Genomic DNA, 25,857 nt, shown 5'->3' on the forward strand with positions numbered 1-25,857 from the left:
TTTGTTCTCTATCTCTTACATAGCATAGTGGCAGTATGTAGGAACTATATACCCAGTGGAATTTGCCACCACAGGTTTTCTGATTTAGGGATATACTCAGGTCATGGAATACACTTGCATTTTACCTGCATGTAAGTTTGGCCCTTACTAATAGGGAATTTCTCATAGTTTCCTGTCTTTGTGGTTGCTGCTCTTCAGCAGTTTTTCAGCATCTTTTCAGTGTAAGCAGCTGCACAGCAGTCTGTGGCTTTCGTGTAATATTTCTTTTCCCTTGTTCCCATGCAGTCTAAAGGAGGGGAAAAAAGAGCAGGCAGGTTACAAAGGAGGAAGAGCCAGGCTGCATAGATTAACTTGTGGTACAAAAAACTTTAGGGGTTGAATCAGGAGTGGGACATAAGAGAGGTTTATGGAGAAATGAGTGTTGGATGTCAGCAGCAAACTGGTTAGGCAATGGGGTAGAAGACCTGAGGTCCAGATATGAGCCTAGAAAAGAAGTCTGTAGAAAGAGTGATGGAGAAGGTATGGAGAAAAGCCAAGGTAGATTAAAAAGTCAGGATGGACAGACTGGGTATGATAATATATCTTGGCCTGTGAATTGATTTGAATTTTTCCTTTCAATATGTGTATATTGATGCTATAAAGTCATGTAAAATTATTCAGTGTTTCTTTTTCTCACAGAATTACTGTTGAATAGCTTATTGTTTTATTTTAATTTCTATTCCTTTGACAGAATCTGGAAATCTTCTTTTGCTGGTGGCAAGTCGTAACCAAATCGTTGTGGATAACATCACTTCTCAGTCACACAGCATTTATTCTCTGGTTCGGGATGGGACCAATATTGTGGCTATTGATTTTGATTCAATCACAGATCGTATCTTTTGGTCTGATACAACACAGGATAAAATTTGGAGTGCTTATCAAAATGGGACTGACAGAAAAATAGTAAGTTTTGCTGATTTTTCTTTTCTTTTGTGTAGAGAAAATGAAGACAATGTTTCTTCAGTTAACAAAGGGGAAGAGGAAAATCCAAACATAGTAAGAAGAGAGGTAACATAGACAAATTGAAACAACTTTGTAAAGTTTGTAAGCCAACATTTCGTACAGCTTTTTGAAAAAGAAAACTGAATGCTTTCAAGAAACCCTTTTTAACATCAAACTATGAGCTGATTTTCCTTCTTCAGTAGACCTTAGGAAGTTAGTAGGAGTGTTTGGATTTATGCTTTGCCAGCACTTTGAGTACGTACATTGTGACTCATTCTGCATATTAGACCTGGAAAATGTTGGAGATTTGGTTCCCCATTTTCCATATCTATGGAACTGTGAAGGGTAAAAATTTATCAACTTCCCCCCTCCTCCTTTTTTTGTTATTCAACAGGTGTTTGACAGTGGTGTCACCGTGACTGAAAGTATAGCAGTAGATTGGATAGGTCGTAACCTTTACTGGACAGACTTTGTTCTGGAAACAATTGAAGTCTCTAAACTGGATGGGAGCCACAGGACTGTGCTGCTCAGTGAAAATATAACAAACCCAAGGGGACTAGTGTTAGATCCCAGAACTGAGTAAGATTTTTTTTTTTATGTTTTGTTTTGAAAAGATTAATATTTTATCATGCAACTATTAAAATTTGAGATCTACCCAAATTGTATTGTAATTTTAAATTACAAGCAGAACAGAAAACTTAAAGCAATTTTTAGAAATAGTGTGTTTGCAGAGTTGATTTAACATTTAAAGTTATGCAGTAATTATTGGTGATCTGTTGCTCTGTTTCACTGTGACAAGACGGCTTTTTTCCTACAAAAGATTTTCCTACATTTTTTTCCTAGTTAAGAAATGTTAATTCAAAATTATGATGTATTATTTCACTTAGTGGTATACCACAAACTTATATGTGATTTAATGTCACACGCCTCCCTTCATAGCCCCAAGTCTAAAATAATTATCTATGCTGTATTAATGTTACCACAAAAGTACCTTCCCATTTCAGACAGCAGGTGGCATAGAGTTAATGAAATGTGATGATTTGAACTGTCCATGTGAAAACTTTTACTTTTTTTTGTGGTCTTCAGTGCCTTGAACTCTGTTTACTGCCAACCACATGGGGCTCTTCATTTTTAGTGCTGTTAGCATTGTCACTAACATTATAAAAGTACAAACCTGTATCAAATTATTATATAGCAACCAGAGAATCAGATTATAATCAACAGTGAAAAACAGTGACACCGGTAGCTTCTGTATGGTGCTATTACTGACAAATGGAAACAGCAGTAGAAGTGCTAAAAGAATTTTTACAGCAGGAATTATGGTAGTATCTCAGGTAAGCATATTGCTGAAATAAATAATTTCAGTATCGTTGTGTAGGACTGTTCTTAAAAAGGTTATTTCTATTTTTGATCTAGTGAGTCTTCAGGTAACATTTCTCAATAGGCAGCTAGATTCTTTCACAGATTAGTAACCACATGTTACTTTTTTCAGTGCTCATGTAATGTTTTGGACTGACTGGGGCCAAAACCCTCGGATTGAAAAATCCAGCATGGATGGCAAAATGCGCACAGTGATTGTTAATAATAAAATCTACTGGCCCAATGGACTTTCCATTGATTACCCAAATAGACTTCTCTATTTTGCTGATGCTTATCTTGATTATATTGATTTTTGTGATTACAATGGAAACAACAGACGACAGGTGGTTGCAAGCGATCTGGTAAGACATTAAAGAGAAACTGCTGTTTTCCCACGTCCCTGCTGATAGTACTTAAAAATGTATTTTCGCAGTTGTAGACTTGGATGTATTTTCCTTCAAAATACTTGGGTGAAGCAGATGTGAAGTATTTTAGCTGCTTCCTGCTGCTGGAAAAAGAGGAATTGCGCATCCTATTCAGTCTCACAGGAGATCTTCAGCAGAACCCGGAGCTGTGTGTAGGCTTAGTGCTTTAGATCATTCTTATCTGTTCTGTCTGCACACATGAAGTCTGAAGGTGACATCTGGCACTGCTTCTACCAGGTGGTGCATTTGCTGTAGGCAAATGTACAAAAAACCTGAAAGAACTTTTCCCAGTCAGTTTTTGTGAGTGATTATTGCTACTGTTCTTGACAGCATTGAAGGATTTTGTGCTACCAGGACTTGCTGTGTGCAGCATCTTCATGAAGGCCATCCCTCTTACAGGCTATCTCTCAATGAAGTGCTGCTGGCAGCTTGTAGCCCTGTCTCTGTACCAACACAGTGGTTCACATGTTCAGTTGGTACACAGAAACTTGTATAAATAACCACATGGATGTTTTTAAGAATTGACCCTTGGGGCTTTTACTGTTGACTGGAGGGACAATTTGTATGAAATGGAAGCCAAGGCAATCTTTCCCTAGTTAGCTGAAATTTAGATAAGCCACCTTCTTTGACTCTCTGGTAAATTTTAGGGGAGCGTATCAGGGATGCAAGTTTTTGAAATGTCTGTAACTCTCACTAGACATTTCCTGTTGCGCTCCTGAAAATCTACAGTTGGGTCTTTACCTGTTGGTTCCCTGTGTTCTGCCCCATAGTTAGACTGCTGTGTTAATTCCTCATTCTGTTCATCTCACAGGGTCCATATAGCATTTTAATTTTTTAAAAAATTATATTTTCCCCATAATTAATGTCTTGTTTTCAGACAATAGGTGGTATTTCATATTCTTTTGCTGAAAAATATCTTTTAGACACAGCTACTTCAATATTTATTTATTTATTTAAAAAACATGCTAGGCTCTGTTGTTATTTCATTGCAAGCTTTAAGTATGCAGATCTCCAGAACTAAATTGATGAGCAACCTTGCCTTTTTAGATATTGCAACATCCACATGCTCTAACTGTCTTTGAAGATTTTGTGTACTGGAGTGACCGCTATACTAACCGAGTAATTCGAGCCAATAAATGGCATGGAGGAAACCAGACAGTTATGATTTATAACATTCACCAGCCTTTGGGGCTTGTGGCAGTCCATCCTGTAAAGCAGCCTAATGGTAAGTTCATCAAAACAACTTTGGTAATTGCAAAAATAATATGCAGTAACATCATGGATTGGCACAGTGAGAATCGGTCTTGTCAGCAAATGGGCTGGGCTAAAACAAGCAAATAATTCAAACAATTGACTTGCAACTGGCCAAACTGGTATTAGGGAAAGTAACCACCTAGGCAGCATCTAAGGATAATGACTAGCCAAAAAGAATAATAGAGAAGTAGTATGTGCATTTTCTTGCAGTTTGTTCTGAATGTTTTTGCAAGACAATTGGAGCATTTTTGGAAAGTATTTTAATTGTAAAAATTTCTGTGTTTGACATATTGAACTCAATTTCTTATGTGTTAATAATACAATTATTTTTGAAAAGATGACTGTCATCAACCTTCTCTGAAAGTACTTCTGCATTATTTTACTCAATGAAACAATAACAATCATAAATAAACCCCTTCATTGCATTAAGTATTCCCTCTAAGATCTTATGCAGGGGATCTTTTGCGGCTGAAAGACTGTAAAAAAAAAAATAAAAATTTTTCTTTCTGTTAGGTAGAGATATCCTTCAAATCAGACTTTTCCTCATTTCATGGCATGACTTGAAGTGTGGGAAATATATTGATATGAATATTGTCTTTCAACTTTTGTTATATTTCTTGTGTATGAGGTGTTTCCAATTAATAAATATTACAGTGGCTTACTTTTTTTTTGCCTTGAAAGATACCCCCATACCAGGGAGGGTAGAGACTTGCATTTGAGTAAGGCACTAGTAATTTCAGTGCTGTATTTGTTTTGGAACAAAACCTTCCTCAGTCATGTTTAGAACATGTTTTCAGTTCTTGTTTGTTTTTATTTTAGGAACAATTGCACAATTTCTTGGAACTTCCATACTTCTTAAAATAAGGTCTGCTGCAATTGCTAAGGATATACTCAAAATCTGATTTTTGTTTTCTTATGAAGATGGCTTATCCTGAAAAATCCTCTTTAGCAGCAAGTTTGTGAAAGTGGTCTAGGCTGAATTTTAGTGTACAGTAATAATAGCAACCAGTCTTTTTTTTTGGCATTTTACAACTTTGAACTGGCAGTTTCAAAGCGATCCAAGAAATTTGGCATTGAACTTCCACTGTCTTTGAACAAGACATACCAACTATTTTCTCTTTGGTTTCTCCAAGAAGTCTCAGTAAATAATTTAAAACCCCCATCTAGAAAAGGGTTACAATAATCAAGGACTGAAAATCCCATAGGCCTCCTGGTGCAGTTAAGAAAAGTCTGAAATGGAGTTTGAAAGATTTTCTATGATGCATAAAATTTGAAAAGACCACTATGATAATAGTCCTTGTTTTACATGGAAAATTGTATCCTGTTATGAGTGTATTATAGCTTGTGGTTCTTGGAAATGATTTCATTTTTTTAATTTTAAAGAAATAACAAAACTTACTTAGTGCTGAGTTGATATTACCAGGAGCAATGAGATAGAATATTCTTTCCAGTCACTCATATTGTTACAGTTGCTAATAGTTCCTTTTTAAATTTTAGGTATTAATTCCTGTGCATCGTCCCCCTGTAGCCACCTCTGCTTGCTTTCTTCATCTGGACCACTTTTTTTTTCCTGTGCTTGTCCTTCAGGATGGATCCTTTCTCCTGATAACAGGAACTGCATGAGAGGTAGGACAGTAATAACAAAAGACCCAAATGCTGTCAAGTGTATCCCTCTCTTAGGCAAAAAGCATACTTCAGTGGGCTGCTGCTCATGAAATCAAAGTTTGGGGCCACTTCAGGCAGCCTTCGTTTAGGACACATGTAATGGACTTGGCCTAAAGGTTTGGAGGCAGGTTTGGGAAACAACTGAGTCAGAGATTCAGGTGCTTCATTTGGGGAAAATCGATGAACTCAGTTTTCTTATAAGCACTTTAAAGAAGCCACATTTTAAAATTTCTCACCACATTGAATGTTTTGCTGTTGGAATACATCTGGAAGGAATTTATTATCAGTTAAAAATGAAAACATGCTCTGGTAGGTCGTTGTGTTCATTATAAGTATTCAGCTCAGAAACATGTTTTTAAGAGTTGTAATTGTAAGAATGTTGAGATGCAGGACTAGAGGGGACTCCCTCGGTTACTCAAGTTTGTTTCCTCCTTGCCCTTGACCTCGTGTCATATGTTCTCTTTCAGCAGTCAAGCTCTAGTTTTAGATTAATATGAGTTCTTGCCAGAAATTCACTGAACTTCACAATTTAGTATTTGGAAACCTGATTTTTTTTGTTCAAATGTAATATCTTCCCAGTTTACTCCCATTTCTGATGCCATTTTTGTCCTTCGAGATAAATAGCATTAGTAGTTCTCCTTTAGCATTGGTATATGTTTTGTTGTGTATATTTGAAGTGGTTATCCTATTCTTTCTCAGCCTTATTTTACTAAGAAGTAAGTTATGATCTTTTGGTTTCCTCTAATCAGGAGAGATGTTCTCCCTGTTTCTTATGACTCTCTTCAGCCTATCTGAACTAATGCGTTTTGAAATTCATATCAGAATTTCTCATTTTGAGCTTTTTCCCCTCCCCTGTGTAAAGTATTAGTGTGCCAAATGCAGAAGGTCTAGAAACACAGCCTAAAATTATGTGTACATACATGTGATGCAGCTGTAACAGAACTAACCTTTACAAACAAAATGTGGTGTCAAAATGTTCTACTGAACTTTCTTTGAATAGTCCACAATGATTTGTAAAAGTTATTTAACCTGTTCATTTAAAAAGAAAATTCAAAGCACTGGCAGGCAACTTGTGACTAGAAATTTAACCACATTGCTGCTGTCAGATGAAGCATTCATTATTAATTTTTTCATCATTGTACAGATATCAAGTGTACTGGTGTCTCCCTGTATAGGGTAGCTTCAAAACATTGAGATTTAAGTAGAAATTATCTTTGGGATAAACTAACATTAGAAATCTCTGTCCATCAAAAAATCCTTTTCTTTTAAAACTATCCAAATGTTAAAGGCCATATCATACTCTTTTTCTGCTTGTTACTTAGCAGTATGTTCTTTAAAGGGTTGTATTGCATTCATACTTTTCTGAACAGCAGCAAGGGAATTACCAATTTATATGGTCTGAAATGAAGTGCAAATTTGAAGAGGGTTTCTTTTAGAAATCTGCACTTGTTTTGTTATGTGCAGGTTTATAGAGGGATCATAATGAAAGAAATGGAACATGGCAGGGATGAAGCACATGCACATGTAGAGGTTGACCCAAATCTGCCACTGAATTGAACTATTGACAGTTGTTTATTTCTTGCATGTTGTAAATTTCCCTTTGTCTGCTTAGGTACAGTTGTGTCCCTTTTAGAGATTACATTATTGTTCAATATAAACTGTGTAAGAAAGAGATAGAAATATCCTTCTGTAAAGCACAGTTCTTTTAAACTAAATGAGATTATTTTATTCTTTTAAGATGGAATTTATATAGTTAAAACAGTGTGTAGAAAACATCTACAGATGTGGGGAATAAAAAAAAAGGATATTTGCTGAAGGTCAGTACCTCAGCAAAAGTTAAATATATTGATTTTTTTAATGGTAAAATATCTTAATCATTGCTAATGACTAATGTCCCCACTGATGGCAGGAGGCTTGGAACTAGATGATCTTTAAGGTCACTTCCAACCCAGACCATTTCATGATTACATGGGAGGAGGCAATTTTATTTCTTTTCTAATTTTTACTGTTGTCCTTATCCTTGCTGTCATTGTTTACTTTATTAGGCCAGCACAATCTTTCAGAAGAAAAGTTAAACTGCACTGCATGCACTTGATTGCCCAGTGTCTCTACAAACAATGATATTGCTGCTCTCTGCCTACTTAGTTTGCATATTAAACACTACTAACTTCATGTGAATGGAAAGGCATTTATTCTAGGATTGCACCATTTTTTAGCTTTATATAAGATGAAGAAATCTTGCCTTTGCACTTATTTTAAACAGCATTTCAGGTTGATTTTAAAGATGGTAATGTAGCAAGCTGCCTTGGAAACAAAGAAGTGACTTTGTGTATATTAAAATGGTACATGTGCATATTTAATATAATACATGAATTTTATATAGATTATAATTTGTCATGTAAATTGTTTAAAAATTGCAGAAGTTATATTAATGTCTATCTGATGAAGCTACACAGGTTTTTAAATCTCTGTAGCTCAGCAAATTTGCTCTATTGTCCATCTTAAAAGTGAGGAATAATCAGATTGTATAGATTTACATAGGTGTAAAACTCAAAGCAGTAAATCAAATTTGACAAATACTTCCAGCAGCCAGAGAGAAGTATGGAGAGTAATTTTTGAGATGTGCAGTGATGCTGTGATTTGTGGGTTTTTATGTCAAAATTTTCACTGCAAAATTTATATAAATATTGCAGTTAAGCGACCAGTGAAGAAAATCCAATCCAAACAAACAAGTCTTTGGTCTGTGATAAAAGAGGAAATGGGTTATTGCTACAGCAGCCCATTTTCCTACTAAATGGTAGCTTGTGCCTATGGGGAGAAGAGGCTAGAATTTGTTCTCCAAAGACAAAAGGACAAGGAAGAGGGGAATCAGTGTTCAGAACATTCTCTTCCCCTACTCCTTAGCAGATGAGAAATGCAGTTACTGACTCTCACTGTACAGCTCTCCAGTGCATTTTCTGAGATCACCTGACTAGCTGCTTGTTGTTAATAAGATTTAAGTATAACAGTACAAGTTTACCAGAAAGTAAATATACTATAAGGGAGTATGTCTGCTCCCTTAGAGGTAAAACAGGAAAACACAATACTGCAGTTATATTTAATAATGAAAATCAGCAGTTGCTGCAGTGACATTATTCTATGCTTGTGAGTCCTGCTTAATAGCCATTAGAACCCATCACAGGCAGGTCCTGCAGAATCTCAGAGCTTTGCCTGGCTGGTTCCCATCAGGTCATGCAGAATCCTCAGAGCTTTGTCCTGATGGTTCCCATTCCCAAAGATTTGTAAAAGCTGCTTAGAGCAGCTGCATCGATGTCCTTCTTCCCTTGGCTAGCAATGAGTGATCCTGCTTTATTTACTTCCTTCCTCTCAGAATTTGCATTGTGATTGCCCAGTGCTGAAACTTTAAATGCTACAACAATTTCAGTAATTGATAACCTCGCTCCTAGTGAGGGATCAAACTTCTAGGTAAGTGGTTTCAAAGCACCATTGGTAAAACTGAACCCTTCTCAGCACCAGGGAACTTCTGTGTGGGAGCGGGAAAGCATATTATAATGACATTTTCTTGAGCAGAAGCAACTCTGAGTTACACTGTATGTTTTCACAGTTGAACACCCTTTCCTTATTGCTGTAAGAGATAATATAATTTATGGAATTTCTCTGAACCCTGAGGAGAAGACAAATGATGCTATGGTTCCAATAGCAGGAGTTCAAAATGGTGTTGATGTTGACTTTGATGACTCTGAGCAGATGATTTATTGGGTTGAAAATCCGGTAAGTTGGTATTTGGGTTCCAAATGTGCATTAAATTAAGACTTCTTATTTTTGAAAAGTGTTTTGGACTGCAATATATTAGCGTTGCTGGTAAGAATTTTGATAAAAATAATAGAAAAGAATGCAATGGTGGAGTTTTTAGGTTTTTGGTTTGGTTTGGTTTGGTTTTTTTCCCCACTAGGACAAAATAAAGAAACTTCATCTCTCTTATAAAGTAGTTCTTATCTTTGGCAGCAGAAACATTTGATTAATGTTTTTTCTGGCTCAGAGACATGAGCAGGAAATATTGGAAAGCATTGACAGAGCCACATTCTCAGCCCTGCTGTACTATAGTCCACTCTCTCTCCTCTCTCTTGACTTAAGACTTTATTCTGCGAACACGGCCACAGCACTTCTCCATGGAAGTAGTACACTGGACACAGTGGCACTTAATGTTAGAATGAATTTGTATGCATCTGATCTGAGCACTTAATGAAGTAACACAGTAGAGAGGCACCTTCTCCTTTAAACAGAAAATTGTTGCAAAGTCACAACAACTTCCAGGTAGCGCATATGAGGCTTATAGATCTAAAAAATAATTTGAACTAATTTTTAATAGTTGATTATAATAGTTTGATGAAGTGTTTTTATTGCTGGTCCTGAACAAGGAAATTATATGTGTTCCCTAAGCCTAATTTGTCACTAAAAAAAAAAGAAATCCAAATTTTTGTAGGATGGACACTTAAAAAGAGAAAAATCTATGGTAGTCTGAGAAACAGATAAGAGAGTACGCTACTGATTCAACAGTACGTTTTAAGTCTTGGAAGCATAAAACCAATTCTTTTTTTCAAGAAAAGCAGTGCTTAGGTCCTGGAGAAGTATGATGGTAGATAAGGAAATTGATATAATTGTATAATTATATAATTCACACAAACCTGTTATGTTTCATCCACACACAATTTTTGTTTTTTTTTCCCAACTTGTTTTCTTTACATTTTGCATCTTTGAAGTAAATATAATTTTAAAAACTTCTAATTAATAAACCTGTTCCCAGTAGCTCATAAAGAAACTACAATTTATTTAATTATTTATTCTTTTAAAGTTAGAATATTTAGTTCCAGTGAACTATTTGAATAGACCTATTTAAGCAAACTTTTGCCCAAGAAACTAGGTAAAATACTCAGGAATCTATTTCATTCTTCCTGCAGTCTGAAAAAATGTTCCTGACAGACCTCAGCCAGCAGATACAGCTGACATATACAAAAGCCTTTTCAGTTCTGTAGGAGGTCAAGGGCTGATACATCCATTACCAGTGCTGGCAAGTGAAATGCCAGGTGCCTTTGCAGGCTGAGTGTGGGTATGTGCTCTGTTTTAGTTAGGTCTTGACAAATGTGTGACTGTATCCCTGACCTGCGGACCTCAGGCTTCTGTTGCTCCCAAACAGTGCCGAGACACCTGTGTCAGTCATGGATCACTCTGAGAAAAAGATGTTTCTCTGTTTTCTAATGATGGAAGCGTATTTACCTACTTTCTTAATTGTCCATTACCACAGGGCCTCTTCCTTAACACCACAGTTTGCCTCCATCCATTGCATGTTTGGCTTTTCCTGGGGTTTGTCTACGCATGCATAGTTTGTTGCTGTAATTTCAGGGCCAGTGTTGGCAGCATTTGAAGCTGTAGTTAGAGTTCAAGTGAACATCTAGCTTGTTCACTCTTTCTGAAGCAAGCTCAGGAAACAGAGATAAAAATAGGAGTGCCCCACTATTCTACTTGTAAACACTTTTTTTCTTTAGCCATCGTGTTCCATAGGTTGTTAATTGTAAATGTCAATAATAGGCAGGATAACTGTCTTTTAAAGTGCTTATCATATTAGACACTGTTGTAAACATCCAACATCCATCAGACTCTCACAGTAGGGTTTATAGAGTACCAAAAATTATCCTGTTTTCCTACTTTTTTTCTGAAGGCCTAGGGATTCAAGGGGAGGATAATTTGCAAATAGTATTATATTGTTTGGATTCAGCAAGCAGCACACTGCTGGTGTCTAAGAAATTTTAGTTATTTAAGTCAGCAGTGAGCTTGGCCTGGAGCTCAGTTGTTTGCCATCTGGCATGCTGATTCCTTTCTGAAGCACCATTTCCAATTCTGCACTGAGATATTTAGACAGTAGGCTGATATCATGGTAATAAAGCAATTAAGATTATGCATGGACCATATGATCACTGGGTCCTTTTCCTAAATTTGTTTCTACCTCGTTCCTGTTCTAAGATGGCAACTGCAACCAGTTGTCCATTTTTTACTGCCTGGATTTGCTCTATTTCTGCCTCTGCCTCCTCCCTCCTTGAACTGGGCTAGCATTAGAAAAGATTGCAATATAGAATAAGTACTCATATAGTTGGAATAGAACAGTGTTTTCTGTTCTTGACATTATTTCACTTCTGTTATCTTTTTTTCCAAGGGTGAAATTCACAGAGTGAGGTCAGATGGAACCAACAGGTCAGTTTTTGCTCCAGCAGCTGTTATTGGTTCTCCTGTTGGTCTGGCATTGGACTGGATATCTGCAAACCTGTATTACAGTAACCCAGGGACACAATCAATTGAGGTAATTATTTAAGAGGGACAATTGGAAAGCAAGAACCTAGATTTTTCACTGCTATGTATACAGGTCTAAATTAGTAATATTTATTTAATTAAAAGCTGAAATTAGATTTATTTTAAAGTGCAATCAGTCTGTAGAAAAATACTTTATAAACTTGAAAGATAAAGTTAAATTTGGGCATAGTCAAGGAGATACGAAGCAGGAAAATTTATTTGTGCATACATCTGTTCTCTTTTTTTTTTTTCCCTTCAACTCATTAGACTTCTAGCGTTTGACACACAACCTCTCTGATGACTAGAGTTGCTGTTGTTACTATCCTCACTTCAAATCAGTGATCCCAATGCAGTGCCTCTGATAGTAAAGGAATGTTGTTGTTGAATGCAGTAAGGTCTATTCCCAAATGCTTTGATAGCATATTAGGTAGCTTTCTGGAGACTAACAATCTCATGGTATGTGAAGGATAAAATTGCCTTTTAGTGTAGGGAAATAGAGGATAAGTAATATATAATGCAATAATGACTGTGAATAAGCCCAGTCATTAGTGTCCTTGTCCCAAAATATAAATGCATACTATTAAATTAAACAGCAGCTAATTTGAGCTAATGAAATGGGATACATCCTAAATCAGCATTTTATCAACCCCTTCAGGCTGTAATACTTTGAAGATATTATGGAAACTGAAAAATGAACTATTTTCATACCTAGGATACTTATTAACATAGACAGGTTCAGAGCTGCAAGCAGCTCATTGAAGGGGTGCACTTAAGAAAAGGGAGATTGTAGAGTAGAGAAAAATGTGCTTTTTTTTCACGGTGTTTGAGAAAGTCTTCTGCAATTTCAACTCCCTGTTCATTTAGACTTGCTTCCTGTAATTTGAAAATGTACCGTAAGTTCTGTATTACATGCTCTTATGAGTTCAATGTTTGCATAGGTCCTGAAGCTGCATGGTGACGTAATGTACAGGAAAACACTGATTACCAATGATGGCACCCCTCTGGGAGCTGGCACACCAATTGGTTTGGCAGTTGATCCAGCAAGAGGGTAAATTTCCAAAACTGCTGTTGTCTTTGCTCATGAGTGTATTCTCCGTATTTTTCTTAATTTTTAGGGTCTTCAAATTTCATCTTGGATTTGACATGGTTTTGCTTTTTTTCGTATTTGTGCAGAATTTATTACTCTTTTTAAGCTCTATACAATAGTTGCATAGCTTCATAAATTGTTGCGTAGATGTTCATTCTCCTTAATTTACCATATGTTTGTGTGGTAACATTTTTTAGTTAAAAAGAATCTCAGGATATTATGATTGTGAAAAAATCTCAGAAAAGTGGGACTCTGGTCCACTGATCTCCCTTATCAGCTTTGCTAACAAATGTGGTAATGTCTGTTATAGGAGGCTATACTGGACAGACCAAGGAACTGACAGTGGAGTTCCAGCAAAGATTGCCAGTGCAAATATGGATGGATCAGGCATACAAACACTATTCACTGGCAACCTGGACCATGTAGAGTTCCTTACCACTGACATTAAGGAACAAAGGTTGTACTGGGCTGTCACAAGCACAGGAGTGGTAGGAGATATTTTTTTATAATAGCTTTTTTATCTGTCTCTGCATCTATGATTCACATGAGTGATTCAGTTACTTCAGTTTTCTCTTGTAGCTGGGAGTTGCAGGGCCAGACAAAATCCGAATAAATGTTTTATTAAATACCATTACAAGTATATGATCATAAATCATATACTGCTGGCCCTTTCCTTCTTACCTTGTGCATAAAGATTTCATGCATAAGAGATTTTAGTAACGTGTTGCATTTAGTTTTATATAACATTTTAGTTTTATTATAACATTGAACTTTTATTATAGAAAATGTAATCCTTATCTTAATCTTTGAATTGATTTCATAGATTGAGAGAGGCAATGTGGATGGTACAAATCGTGTGACCCTGGTGGTTCATCTTTCTCATCCGTGGGGAATTGCTGTGTATGATACATTTCTGTACTATACTGACCGAGATTATGAAATTATTGAACGAGTTGACAAATCCACTGGTGCAAACAAAGTAGTACTGAGAGATAATGTCCCAAGACTGAAAGGCCTACGTGTGTATTACCGAGACAGTGAGTATTTGCAAGAGAGATATTTCAGTATATTCAACTTGTAAAAACTCAAACTTCCCTTAGAGATAGAATGTATTCCTTTTCAAAGGAAATGCTTCGATTTGGCTTTCAGGAAAAGTGTCAGAAGCTTTTTCCCTGGTTTTGGTAAAGAGGTGGTCCATCATCTAGTTAAAGCATCTATTGGGTTATGTAATTTTACTAAAATGTTATCAATGTAGTGTTGACTAAATAAGAAATTTTGTTACTTTAGCTTCAAATCTGTTTTGTCTGATTCTTGACCCCATTGATCTTAGATGACAAGAAACCAGCAAATCTATTTGCTAACACATCTGTGCTAAAATGAACAATTATTAAGATCTTTATTTTTGTCAGCTGATTGTTAATACTGGACAAATGTATGAATTTGGATATATATCTGTGGGTGTTTGGGATGATACAGTTCAGGTTTTTATGTCTTGCCGTCTGTGCCTTTCACAGATTCTGCTGGTTCCTCAAATGGCTGCAGTAATAATATTGGAGTTTGCCAGCAGCTTTGCTTGCCTGTACCTCATGGATTATTCTCCTGTGCCTGTGCTACTGGCTTTCAGCTAAATCCTGATAACAGAACCTGTTCCCCATACAGTTCATTTGTAATTGTATCTATGCTTTCTGCAATTAAAGGATTTAGTTTAGAGACATCAGATCACTCTGAAGCCATGGTACCACTGGCAGGAAGAGGTATGTGAATATTGTAATAGGAAAAAATCTTGTAATGCCTAGTATTTTGGCATTTCTTTCTGTCATAACACATTTTAAATAAGTTAACTTATATAAAAATATTAATTATTACTTTTCAAAATGTTTCAGGACGAAATGCACTTCATGTGGATGTTCACATGCCTTCTGGTTTCATTTACTGGTGTGACTTCAGTAGCACAGTTTCTTCTCAGAATGCAATACGTAAAATTAAACCGGATGGTTCTTACTTTAGAAATGTTGTTACAAATGGAATAGGACGAAATGGGATCCGTGGCATTGCAATTGACTGGGTAGCAGGTAAGCACAGCTGAATTTAGGAGAATGTTACTCTTTATAGATTGTAAAATTGTAAGACTAACATAAACAGATCCTAATGGAAGTACCATGGTTCTAATTTGTGTCTCTATGGACTGATTTGAAAACAAGAGGAAGTAATGAATGACTCTTATTTTTTTATAGATGTGTAAAGATGAAAGTTTATCAGAATAGATGTATGGAGTCTTTTCTCTCGTAAGGATTTCGTATTTGTCTTAGGTCTCTCTTCTTGTCTGTACATTTGTAAGTTGCTGTTATCTGGTGTACTACCAGTGTGAAAAACGTACCAGAGAAGAGTGCACAAAACTTGTCTGATGACATTGTAAATAAGAAAGGACTTTTCATCTACCCTCAGATTGCTGTGTATAAATACTGTAAATTATAATGAAAAGTAAAAAAAGCAGAAGATAGACTTGGTCTTTGAACTTTAATTTCTCACTTTCATTTCTTGTTCCTATTTAAACATATTAGAGATTAATTCAAATATTAAGTCTTCAGAAAGTATTAATCAAACACTGACATTACTACCTTGATTTTATATGTATATGTACTGTATATATGTTTTGCAAAAGTTCTTCAGTTGATTGATAGGCTTGTTGGGATGAGTTTTAGGACAACTATCTTCTATAAACACTTAATTTAGTTATTGTATACAATCCTATGTCATAACATGGATTCCATAGTTGTGTGTTGTAAAAGGTAAAAATATATGTATTTTTATATATATATTTATATATATATATAAAAGTACACCTAAATGACAACTGTAGTTAATGCACTTTGGTCTTTTACCACTGATACCCTTGGCAATCCATTAGGATTTAGAAATTATTTGACTGCTGTCAGTTTGGGTGTCGTCTTTCTAATTCCTCAAATTGTAGGCAAGTACTTTATGCTTCCAACTACTAAGATATTTATGATGGCTATTCATTTTGTGGTTTACTATTCTTTTAGCAGCTTGCGTTTCTCAGGTATTGATGTTAATATTAACTTTCTCCTTTTTTTCTTTTTTTTTAATATACAGGAAATCTTTATTTTACAAATGCATTCCTGACGGAGACTTTTATCGAAGTTTTGCGCTTAAACACAACTTATCGTCGTGTGCTGCTTAAAACTACTATAGATATGCCAAGGCACATAGTAGTTGACCCAAAAAACAGATATCTGTTCTGGGCAGACTATGGGCAAAATCCAAAGATAGAACGTGCATTTCTTGACTGCACCAACAGAACAGTTCTTGTGTCTGAGGGCATTGTCACACCTCGTGGGTTGGCCATAGATCACAGCAATGGCTATGTTTACTGGGTGGATGATTCCTTAGATATGATTGCAAGAATTCAGCCCGATGGTGGTGATGTTGAAATTGTACGCTATGGCAGCCGCTATCCAACTCCATATGGTATCACTGTCTTTGGCAGTTCTATGATCTGGGTGGATCGAAACCTGAAAAAAGTCTTCCAAGCCAGCAAGGAACCAGGCAATACTGATCAGCCAACAGTAATAAGAGATAACATTAACTGGCTAAGGGATGTTACAATTTACGACAGTAATTTCCAGTCACGTTCACCCCTTGATGTCAACAACAATCCTTGTTTGGACAACAATGGAGGTTGTTCTCACCTCTGTTTTGCCATCCCTTACGTGCAGACACCTAAATGTGGTTGTGCCTTTGGAACACTAGGCAGTGATGGCAAGAGATGTTCCATTTCAACTGATGATTACCTGATTTTTGCTCTTGAGAATGCCCTCAGAAGTATCCACCTAGATCCTGAAAATCACAGTCCTCCCTTCCGCACAATCAATGTGTTAAGAACTGCTGTGGCCCTGGATTTTGACAGCATAAACAACCGAATATATTTTACACAAAGTTTTCCTTCAGGGACAGGAAGAATCAGTTATGTTAATATTTACTCAGGAATTGCCTCTCCAACAGTAATTGCTTCTGGTAAGTGCACTGAAATGTGATACAATGTAATTAGGTGTTAAAAAAATGGACTGCGGCGCCTAGAATTAGCTAAGGAGGTATTTTTGTGGTATTTTTGTGCTGGATGGTCAAGGTAGACTATTTAGTTAAAATGTCTAATGAAATGTACCTTTTGCTTCCTCATTTTTTCCTCTTCTGAGAGTCTTATTTCATCTTGATCACACTTAAATGGAAATATAAAACTGGATAGATATTATTCTGTATATAAAATAAGTAATAAATTAAAATGATGTATAGTAAATTAACATTATGAAGTGAAGGAGGATTCCTGCTACTTGGAGAATAGCAATCAAAACTTATGTTTATGTGAGGAAAAGGTGTTTGTAACCCTATGGCATACACAGGACTGCCTGAGTGTTAAGTATTACTACTTGGGATTTTTAAATGGACAAATTTGCTCTGGCACCAGTGGCATTTCAAAGAAGTCTTTGATGTTGCCAAATTATAGTAGATGAAGGGTATTGCAGCACCTAGGAAATCATACTGAGCTGTGTGTGTTTGCTTGCATGTGTCTAAGACCTGGGGACTCCAGATGGCATAGCGTTTGACTGGATCAACAACAGAGTTTATTACAGTGACTACCTCAATCAGACTATCAGCTCCATGTCTGTGGATGGATCGAATCACACAGTGATTGCCCGGGTGCCACGACCCAGAGCTGTTGTATTAGATCCCTGCAGAGGGTATGTGCTGTTCTTTATTTTGACTGCAGGTGAAACTACAATTTAGACTTTGACAAAGATTACCAGACACTTCCTGTAACCCTAGCCCTGAGCCTTCTTCTGTTGTGTTCCCTGAATGCTTCAGAAGAATTCTTGTTTCAATATCAAAACATTTCCTGAGAGGCTGGGGGCATTACTGTATTATACTGTACTTCTAATTTTGTTACTAATTATGATGTATTTAAAATTAAGAAAGGTAAGAAAGGGATTAACTGACTTCACTGGATTCACATAAAAGCTTGAAAAAATTTTCTGAGGTTCACTTCAGTGGACCCCAGTGATCCCTGCTAGAAGAATCCCTTGTCAGTGTGGCCCAAAAGAGAGGAAGAAGTTCTTTTCCGGTTGTTCTGCACTGCACACTTCAGTGAGGGACACCAGGGTGGAAATATCCTGGAGGAGATAAGAGCTTTGTGAGTTTTATTTGCTGAAAATATAATCATGTTATTGACAGGTATATGTACTGGACTGACTGGAGTTCAAATGCAAAGATAGAGCGAGCTACACTTGGAGGAAACTTCAGAACACCTATTGTAAGCACCAATTTGGTATGGCCAAATGGGCTTACCCTGGACTATGAAGAACAACAGCTATACTGGGCTGATGCAAATCTGTATGTATTAATAACACACTTGTTGGTTTACATGCGGTTAATTTTTTAATATCTCTATTATTTATTTTTCCTCATTTCTAAATTGTTTTTTGGCGTTTCAATTGAATTTGGTACTTGACATTATAGAATGTTAAGAGTTACTTAATAGCAATGCTATGTCAGGTTTTGATATTGATGTGAAACTACTGTGCAATAAGAAGTTTTGTCATGCCGTAGTGTAGATTTAGTCCTCTGCTTTATGCATTTGTACCTGCTGGCAGTTTGTTTATCATACATGCAATTCAGGACTTTTATAGGTATCTTTTCTAGCAAATACAGTCCCAGTACACATTTTACATTATTCATGGTTAATGCTTGTCACCTGTGGAATTTAGCCTGATGTTCTTGCTGTTGCCTACCAGACAGACCTCTGCCCTTGAATTTATGCCATCAGAATTTCTTCTGTCATCAGGGGAGTTTTTAAAAATTATTTAATTTTCTATCCATTAAATTCACTTGTAGTCTCAGAGAGATCACTGCAGCAGTCATACCTTTCCTCTCTGACTCCTTCAGCATAGCAATTCTTTTTCAGATTTCTCTTTTGCTGTGTCAGAAGAATGTTGTCTGTAATGGAGTAACTTCTATGACCTGTGCCCTTCTGGGAAGAAGGTGTTATTTGGATTCATTTATGTACAGGAGGGCCAAGCACTTGTAATGGGATGTCTGTTTTAAGGGGAATGCGGGATGTCAAATGAAACATATGCTTTTCTGCTTCAAGCTCTAGTTAATGGAGGTGGGGAAGCATAACAGCACCCTAGATATTGGTGAGCATTACTGAATTGCTGGGCTAATTAGGGCATGGCTTTATACATAAGTTAAAAGACTTTTTTTTTTTTTAAGATGTAATAATTTCTTTGTTATTGTAGGCAGAAGATTGAGAGGTGCACTCTCACTGGTACAAATCGTGAGGTAATTGTTAGCACTGCTCTGCATCCATTTGCAATGACGTTGTTTGATCAGCACATATATTGGACAGACTGGAACACACGAAGCATTTATCGAGCTAATAAGTACGATGGTTCAGATCAGATTGTAATGATCATGAATCTTCCACAAAGACCGATGGATATTCATGTCTGGGCAAAAAGTAAGCAGCAACAGTGTACCAACCCTTGCAACCAGTTCAATGGTGGCTGCAGTCATATCTGTGCACCAGGTAAGCTGTTATGCTTGATGACTGTAAGCTATTACTATTCCCTGTATAGAGTTTATACTATAGCAGTTTTAATCACATGGGGACAGCTGAAATAATTCTTAGTGTTCCCAAATTTTTAATATTTATTTTATTTATAAATGCAATCAAAATGATTGCCATTTAAGATAATGGTATTTTACCAACACACCTAAGGGTTGTGTCTGAGAATCCTCACACACAAAAATTATGGGTTTCTGTAATTCAAACCAAAGCATTCTTTTCTGGGGTTTAAACTTTTCTTTCTTCTTGGTTGAGACATGAAGTGAGTGCTGTAGGATATGCTTACCTTAGGAATATATACTCATACACTGTATACTGATCAGATGCTTCTTACAACATGTTTAAAAAATCTTTATGGTCACTATTTCTTTATTACATATGTGTTATAGAGCTGTTTCATATGTTGTCAATTTTTGGGAGTTATGATCCTTGACTTCGAAAAACTCATTCAGGGCCTGTTTTCATCTGTAGCATCTTAAATGCCTTTACAAATCTGTCTTACCTGAAAACAACTAAAACTTCTCATTGATTTTGAGAAACACAGTTTGTCTAGGGCAAGGAGTTTTGAACAGCTGTTTTGATTTTGAGGAAAAAAGTCTCAGTGGGTATAGCTGTGATAATTGAAAGCATCACATGCCATCTTGCTGCCACCAAAAAACTATTTGGACAACAAGCAAGTACTAAGACACTCCAAATTCTGATCTCAGTTCCTCTGAGGAACTCTGAAATAACTTTTGTGGGATTTAATGAGTTTACATATGCTTGACTAAGATAAAAGTCTGGCTAAATCACCACAGTACTATCTAAGCAAAGAGGTCATACAGGAATTGTGAAAATTTCTTTGCCTTTTCCAGTGTTACAGCTATGAGTGCTTTAATAGAATCCTATGTAAAGAATCAATGTTAAATTTGTTTCAATCTTCTTGTCCTTTTTTAAACTGTCAAACATAAATTTAGGTCCAGCTGGCGCAGAATGTCAGTGCCCCTCTGAAGGTCGCTGGTATTTAGCAAATAACAACAAGCACTGTGTTGTGGATAATGGTACCAGGTGTGATCCTGGTTTCTTCACATGCCTCAATGGACAGTGTATCTCGGAGCGATGGAAATGTGACAATGACTATGACTGTGTTGATGGCAGTGATGAGTTGGAAAGTGTGTGTGGTAAGCATTTAAAATAACTGCATTAGAAAGTGGTTGTATAGTCTGTCTTGCCTGTTCTGTATTCTGTGTCAGTGTTGTGGCTTTATGATCATGGCTGTAGTTTGGAAACAATCCCTTGCTTGCTCGTGGGTTTGAGGTCCGAATAACTAGTGATTTGCTTTAGAATCCAAAAGCACTGTAGTATGGAATTTTTATCATGTATAGCCAATTTCTACTTTTTTAATTCAAATATGTATTTTACTTTTCATGCAGTCCGTTTTGCAGCTGTGTTTGCCCTGGCAGGTAAAAATATTGTGATTTTACTTGTTACTTTGTCAGAGTTTAGATTATGTTTTATCCACATTTTTTTTTATTGTAATTTTCTGCAGCTTTCCATACTTGTCAGCCAACAGCATTTACCTGTGGCAATGGGCGATGTGTACCCTACCACTACCGCTGCGATCACTACAATGACTGTGGAGATAACAGTGACGAGCTTGGTTGCTTGTTCCGAACCTGTGACTCCCACACAGAGTTTACTTGCAATAATGGGAGGTGCATAGCTCTTCAGTATGTCTGCAATGGAGTAAACAACTGTTACGATAATGGCACATCAGATGAGAGAAATTGCCGTAAGTTTAGCCCTATCACCTAGTGCCTGTTTGAGTCTGACTCTCTAAATGAAGGAAGAGGGAGATGTGACTTTGTGTGAAGAATTGTGACAAAATCAGCAAATGGGACAAAAGATTGCTTTATTTACATTACAGATGGCTGCTTTGTGTTATTTGAAGCATATAGAAGTGTTAAAAGATATTCTGGAATACACAATATTTTATATATATGTATAAAATGTTATTACATAATAAATGTTGCTTTAGGGAGTCTGCCTTAATGCAACAAATGCTCATGCAGTGCTTAATGTTAAGTTTTGTGAGGGTTCGATCCGCCATGGATTTCACAAGTATTTTTTCAGATAAATTAAATGCAGGGTTTATATTTTAGCAGGATTAGCCTGGAATTTGACAACGGTCTTCGTGTCATGCTATATTAATTATACTAGATTTAATCATCAGGAGTGTATATTGTGACTCCATAATGTCACAGTTTAAAACTATATGCCTTCTGGGTCTCAAAAAGTTATCAATCATGTTTGCTTTCCTTAAGATGTAAACTGCGATTAGCTCAATATTGACTACTATTGCAGTTCCTCAAAATAATCATATCTATACACTAAGATTAAAATCTTTAGTGGAAAATTTGTATTTGGAGTTGAAGAAATTGATGAAAATGTATTTAGAGAATTTTTTTTTCTTTTTGTGTGTGCACTGATTTTGTTTAAACGTATTATTTGTGTCAATTTTATTTTTGATCTCAGAGAAATTTGAATATTTGAAATTCCTGGTGTATTAGTCATTTGTAGTTGGTCTGATGATTCATACCATACCAACTGGTTGCAAATGTAGGCATTACAGTGTGAATACATGTCAATTTTCATTCCCTCACCTACAAGTATTGGCGTGTAGTATTGGCATTTTTTGATCATGTTTTTGTCAGGACTTCTGCGATAAAAGCAATGATCTAACTGTTCCCATGTAGCATGAGCAGTATGAGTGATGCACTTTAGAATGTGGGACTCTTTAACAATGTTATGTATCTCTGAACGAGATGCAACAGAACAGTATTTAAAAAAGCTCTAAAGAACTTTTGCTTTTTTTTCTTCCCTCCTTAAAGCGGAACGTACTTGCCAGTCTGGTTTTACAAAATGCCAAAGCACAAATATTTGCATTCCTCGTACATATTTGTGTGATGGTGATAATGACTGTGGAGATATGAGTGATGAGAGCCCTACTCACTGTGGTAAGTTAACAGGGCCTTCCTTACTTAAGTAATTTATTCTACTGCTCTTTCCTTTTGACATAACTCACACTGTTCTCAAAATATCTGTTTTTGTAATACTAAAGTTAATGCATTGCACTGTTATCTCTCAATTATCTAAATCATGATTTTATCTAATAAAAAAGGTCATAAATTTTTGCAGCATTTTCATAAAACGTTTGAGAGGTTGTTCCTTTTGCTTATTCTGATCTGTATTCTTTATGGTTTTACATGGTGTTTTGCCACTTAAGTATTATAGTGAGCTGTCTTTTCTAGAACTTTAGCATTAGAATATTTTTTTGTTCTAAACAAATGAAATTGATACAGTCTCAAATGTAGTTTCTTTTAGCCCTTTCATGTGGTTATGTATGCTTTAGCATATGATTCGGTGTTCATCGTAGCTTCCAGTTAGTGTATAGAAATATCTAGTTTTCCATCCACCTTAATTACAAACCAGCTCAACTTTTCTAAGACATTTATAATTAGGTAGTAGTTAGGTAGTACTTTTTCCATATGAAATGTTTTGGATCAATTTATAACACAGATAATGATTTGGTTTTAGTATTACCTGAGTAGATTATTTTTGCTTTCACTCATTTTCCTAAAGTTACATGCCTTGAACTAACTATGCCACAGTTTTTCTAAAATATCAGTTCAATTTCTGTAACCAGAACATGGCTACTTTTATCTATGGGCCCCCAACGTGTCAAAGATAGGTGGCAATAGTGAGCTTGTGCTGGTCGTAAAAGATGTGCTTTGTCCCTTCTACTGTTAATGTGCCTGGGGAATTACTTAAATTGAGAAGTGGTGAAGGGCAAGAAAGAGGGAGAGAAAGAGAATGAGAGGCAAAGAAACCCCAAGGCATTAATGAGCAACAGTTAATTGTCTTTGATTTTCATCATCAAAGGCACATGGAAGAACAAGTTAAAAGGCCAGACTGTTCTTTTGGTATTCTGAAACGGTCAGAGGGTACAGGAAAGTATCAGTAACTACTGAAGAAATTGTCAAACCCATTATATATGCCAGCATTGAGGGGCTCAGCCAAAGTGCAGAAAGAATATTTGTAGCATGCTTAGCTGGAACTACTCAGTGTTATGGTTTGTTCTTCACTGCCATTAAGAAAAGATTCCTACCAGCAGGTGAAGAAAAGTTGGTGGGAGAAAAATGAAAACATTATGTACCATGAGATATTACTTCCTTAGTGTACATTTTGATTTACTGTAAGGTGCTGAGTCTGCTACGCCTGGTTTGAACACTGGAAAAATAAGTATATTGGGCTGTGGTCATTTTCCTGTGCACAAATCTCAAGTATAAATATAGAACATATTGCTGCCTGCAATTCTATTTCCAAGGCAAATTCTGTCTACTTATTAGCTGAATGTATATCCAAGGAGAGAATTAAACCCATTTTTTTGCATACAAATATCAAGCTACTTTGTACTATGAACTCTTTACAGACAGGCTGAGAAAAGACATCCTTCCTAGCATAATTTTTTCTCTTTCCTTTTTGGGAACTGTAGTATTCTTTGCATAAAATGGACTCCAAAGCAACTTAAAACAAGTTGGAAAGGTAACAGAAAAAAAGAAGTAATACGTAGGTTTTTTCTTCCAGTCTCACTGACTTGCACAAATAATGAGTTTCGCTGTACATCGGGACGTTGTATTCCTGCTCATTGGTACTGTGATCAAGGAATAGACTGTGCTGATGGCTCTGATGAACCTGCCTCTTGTGGTAAGTCTGCACTCAGAGGGTACAACTTGAGGGGTTATAGCAAATCAGTAGTTTCTCTTGTAGGCAGTAGCTTGAATCCAGACTGGGTGGAAAATAAGTATCTTCTGGGCTTTATTCACTGACTAAATAATCTGAGTCACTGAATATTTTGATCCTTAAAGCTGTGTATGGAATATGAAGGCTTTTAATTGCAACAGTTGATTGCTTGTAGTGTGATTACTCTTATTATGTAACCTCCTGTCTCTGTAAGACTGTGATAGTAGTGAATCAAGAAGCAAAAAGAAGCAAGTACTTTGATATTGTTTTGGATGTAAAAACAGATGTTGTGCTGTACAGAAAGTGTGCATGCAGTATTGCATTTGGGGAAAAAAAGAATGTGGGAAGCAGATGTGAATAGTGTTGACACAATATATGAATATCTTAGTATTACAGTAAACAAATCCTGTATGTACAATAGAAACTGATAGGAATAAGCAGAGGAGTGGGGTAGGAGGTGAAAAAAAAGGATACTAATCTCCAGGGAAGAAAAGAAAGGGCTGACTGAAGTCACTGAGAATTGATATTATAAGATAATTATTATTCTCATTGTAAAAGTAAGCATAACAGAAGGTAGAATAGATTATTCTATGTTTTAAGCAGGGTTGGTAGCTCACTTTGCACGTTGCTGGAGTTGCACCTTTAGCTTAAGAAAAGGTCTTCAGATTGTACCTTCACTGTTTTACGCCTAAACTTCTCCCTTACATTTCACTCTCATAAGCTTCTCTCTAAAATACACTCCTCAGTAGATTTTCATGGCAGTTCAGGTTGGTTTAACAAGCAAAGTAATTGTGTTCATTTTTAAGTGCCCCAATTGCGGACTTGTTCAAGTGACCAGTTCAGATGTGATGATGGCAGATGTATCCCAGCAACTTGGATCTGTGATGGTGATAATGACTGTGGGGATATGAGTGATGAGGATCAAAGACATAATTGTGGTAGGTGGTTAATGCAAATAGATACTGCACTTTATTTGTCCTGTGGGCGTTTTTTTAGAAAACAACCAACCCCCAAACTCTCACCCACTACCAGTTTTTCTACCCACAAAGGTGCACATTAAGCATGAGGTACAATCTTTCTGTACCTTCATTTTCATTATATCAAATTGAAATTGAATATTTTACAGGTAAAAAACCCCCCCAAAAACATTGTTATAATTTTGCGATTACTCTTCTTTGAATTGATGTGTTCAAAATGGAGATACAATTAACCTGCATTGTGTGTATGATCAGGGCAGAAATAGCAACTTCAATGGAGATAGTCCCTGATGGTCATGTACTGTATCTTGTGCATATTAATAACCACATGGTTTTGGCATAATG

The 25,857-nt window shown here is 36.3% G+C and overlaps 1 protein-coding gene across 2 annotated transcripts in view; it reads left to right on the top strand.

Annotated features, from left to right (window-relative positions):
• The window catches only part of LRP2 (LDL receptor related protein 2), a 116,651-nt gene that overhangs the window by 54,115 nt on the left and 36,679 nt on the right, over positions 1-25,857 (top strand). For both annotated transcript variants that reach the window (XM_027636839.1, XM_027636840.1), the window contains exons 27-47: positions 731-942; positions 1,376-1,560; positions 2,474-2,702; positions 3,813-3,990; positions 5,517-5,645; positions 9,289-9,455; positions 11,893-12,036; positions 12,965-13,074; positions 13,424-13,601; positions 13,937-14,150; positions 14,628-14,867; positions 14,997-15,185; positions 16,228-17,148; positions 17,705-17,870; positions 18,361-18,519; positions 19,425-19,714; positions 20,710-20,913; positions 21,282-21,524; positions 22,624-22,749; positions 24,380-24,499; positions 25,342-25,473. In XM_027636839.1, the coding sequence (XP_027492640.1) occupies positions 731-942; positions 1,376-1,560; positions 2,474-2,702; positions 3,813-3,990; positions 5,517-5,645; positions 9,289-9,455; positions 11,893-12,036; positions 12,965-13,074; positions 13,424-13,601; positions 13,937-14,150; positions 14,628-14,867; positions 14,997-15,185; positions 16,228-17,148; positions 17,705-17,870; positions 18,361-18,519; positions 19,425-19,714; positions 20,710-20,913; positions 21,282-21,524; positions 22,624-22,749; positions 24,380-24,499; positions 25,342-25,473 (4,536 nt within the window). The remainder of the gene's footprint in view (positions 1-730; positions 943-1,375; positions 1,561-2,473; positions 2,703-3,812; positions 3,991-5,516; positions 5,646-9,288; positions 9,456-11,892; positions 12,037-12,964; positions 13,075-13,423; positions 13,602-13,936; positions 14,151-14,627; positions 14,868-14,996; positions 15,186-16,227; positions 17,149-17,704; positions 17,871-18,360; positions 18,520-19,424; positions 19,715-20,709; positions 20,914-21,281; positions 21,525-22,623; positions 22,750-24,379; positions 24,500-25,341; positions 25,474-25,857) is intronic.

This window comes from Corapipo altera, unplaced genomic scaffold (assembly GCF_003945725.1).
Source record: "Corapipo altera isolate COAL_440 unplaced genomic scaffold, ASM394572v1 45, whole genome shotgun sequence".
NCBI lineage: Eukaryota > Metazoa > Chordata > Aves > Passeriformes > Pipridae > Corapipo > Corapipo altera.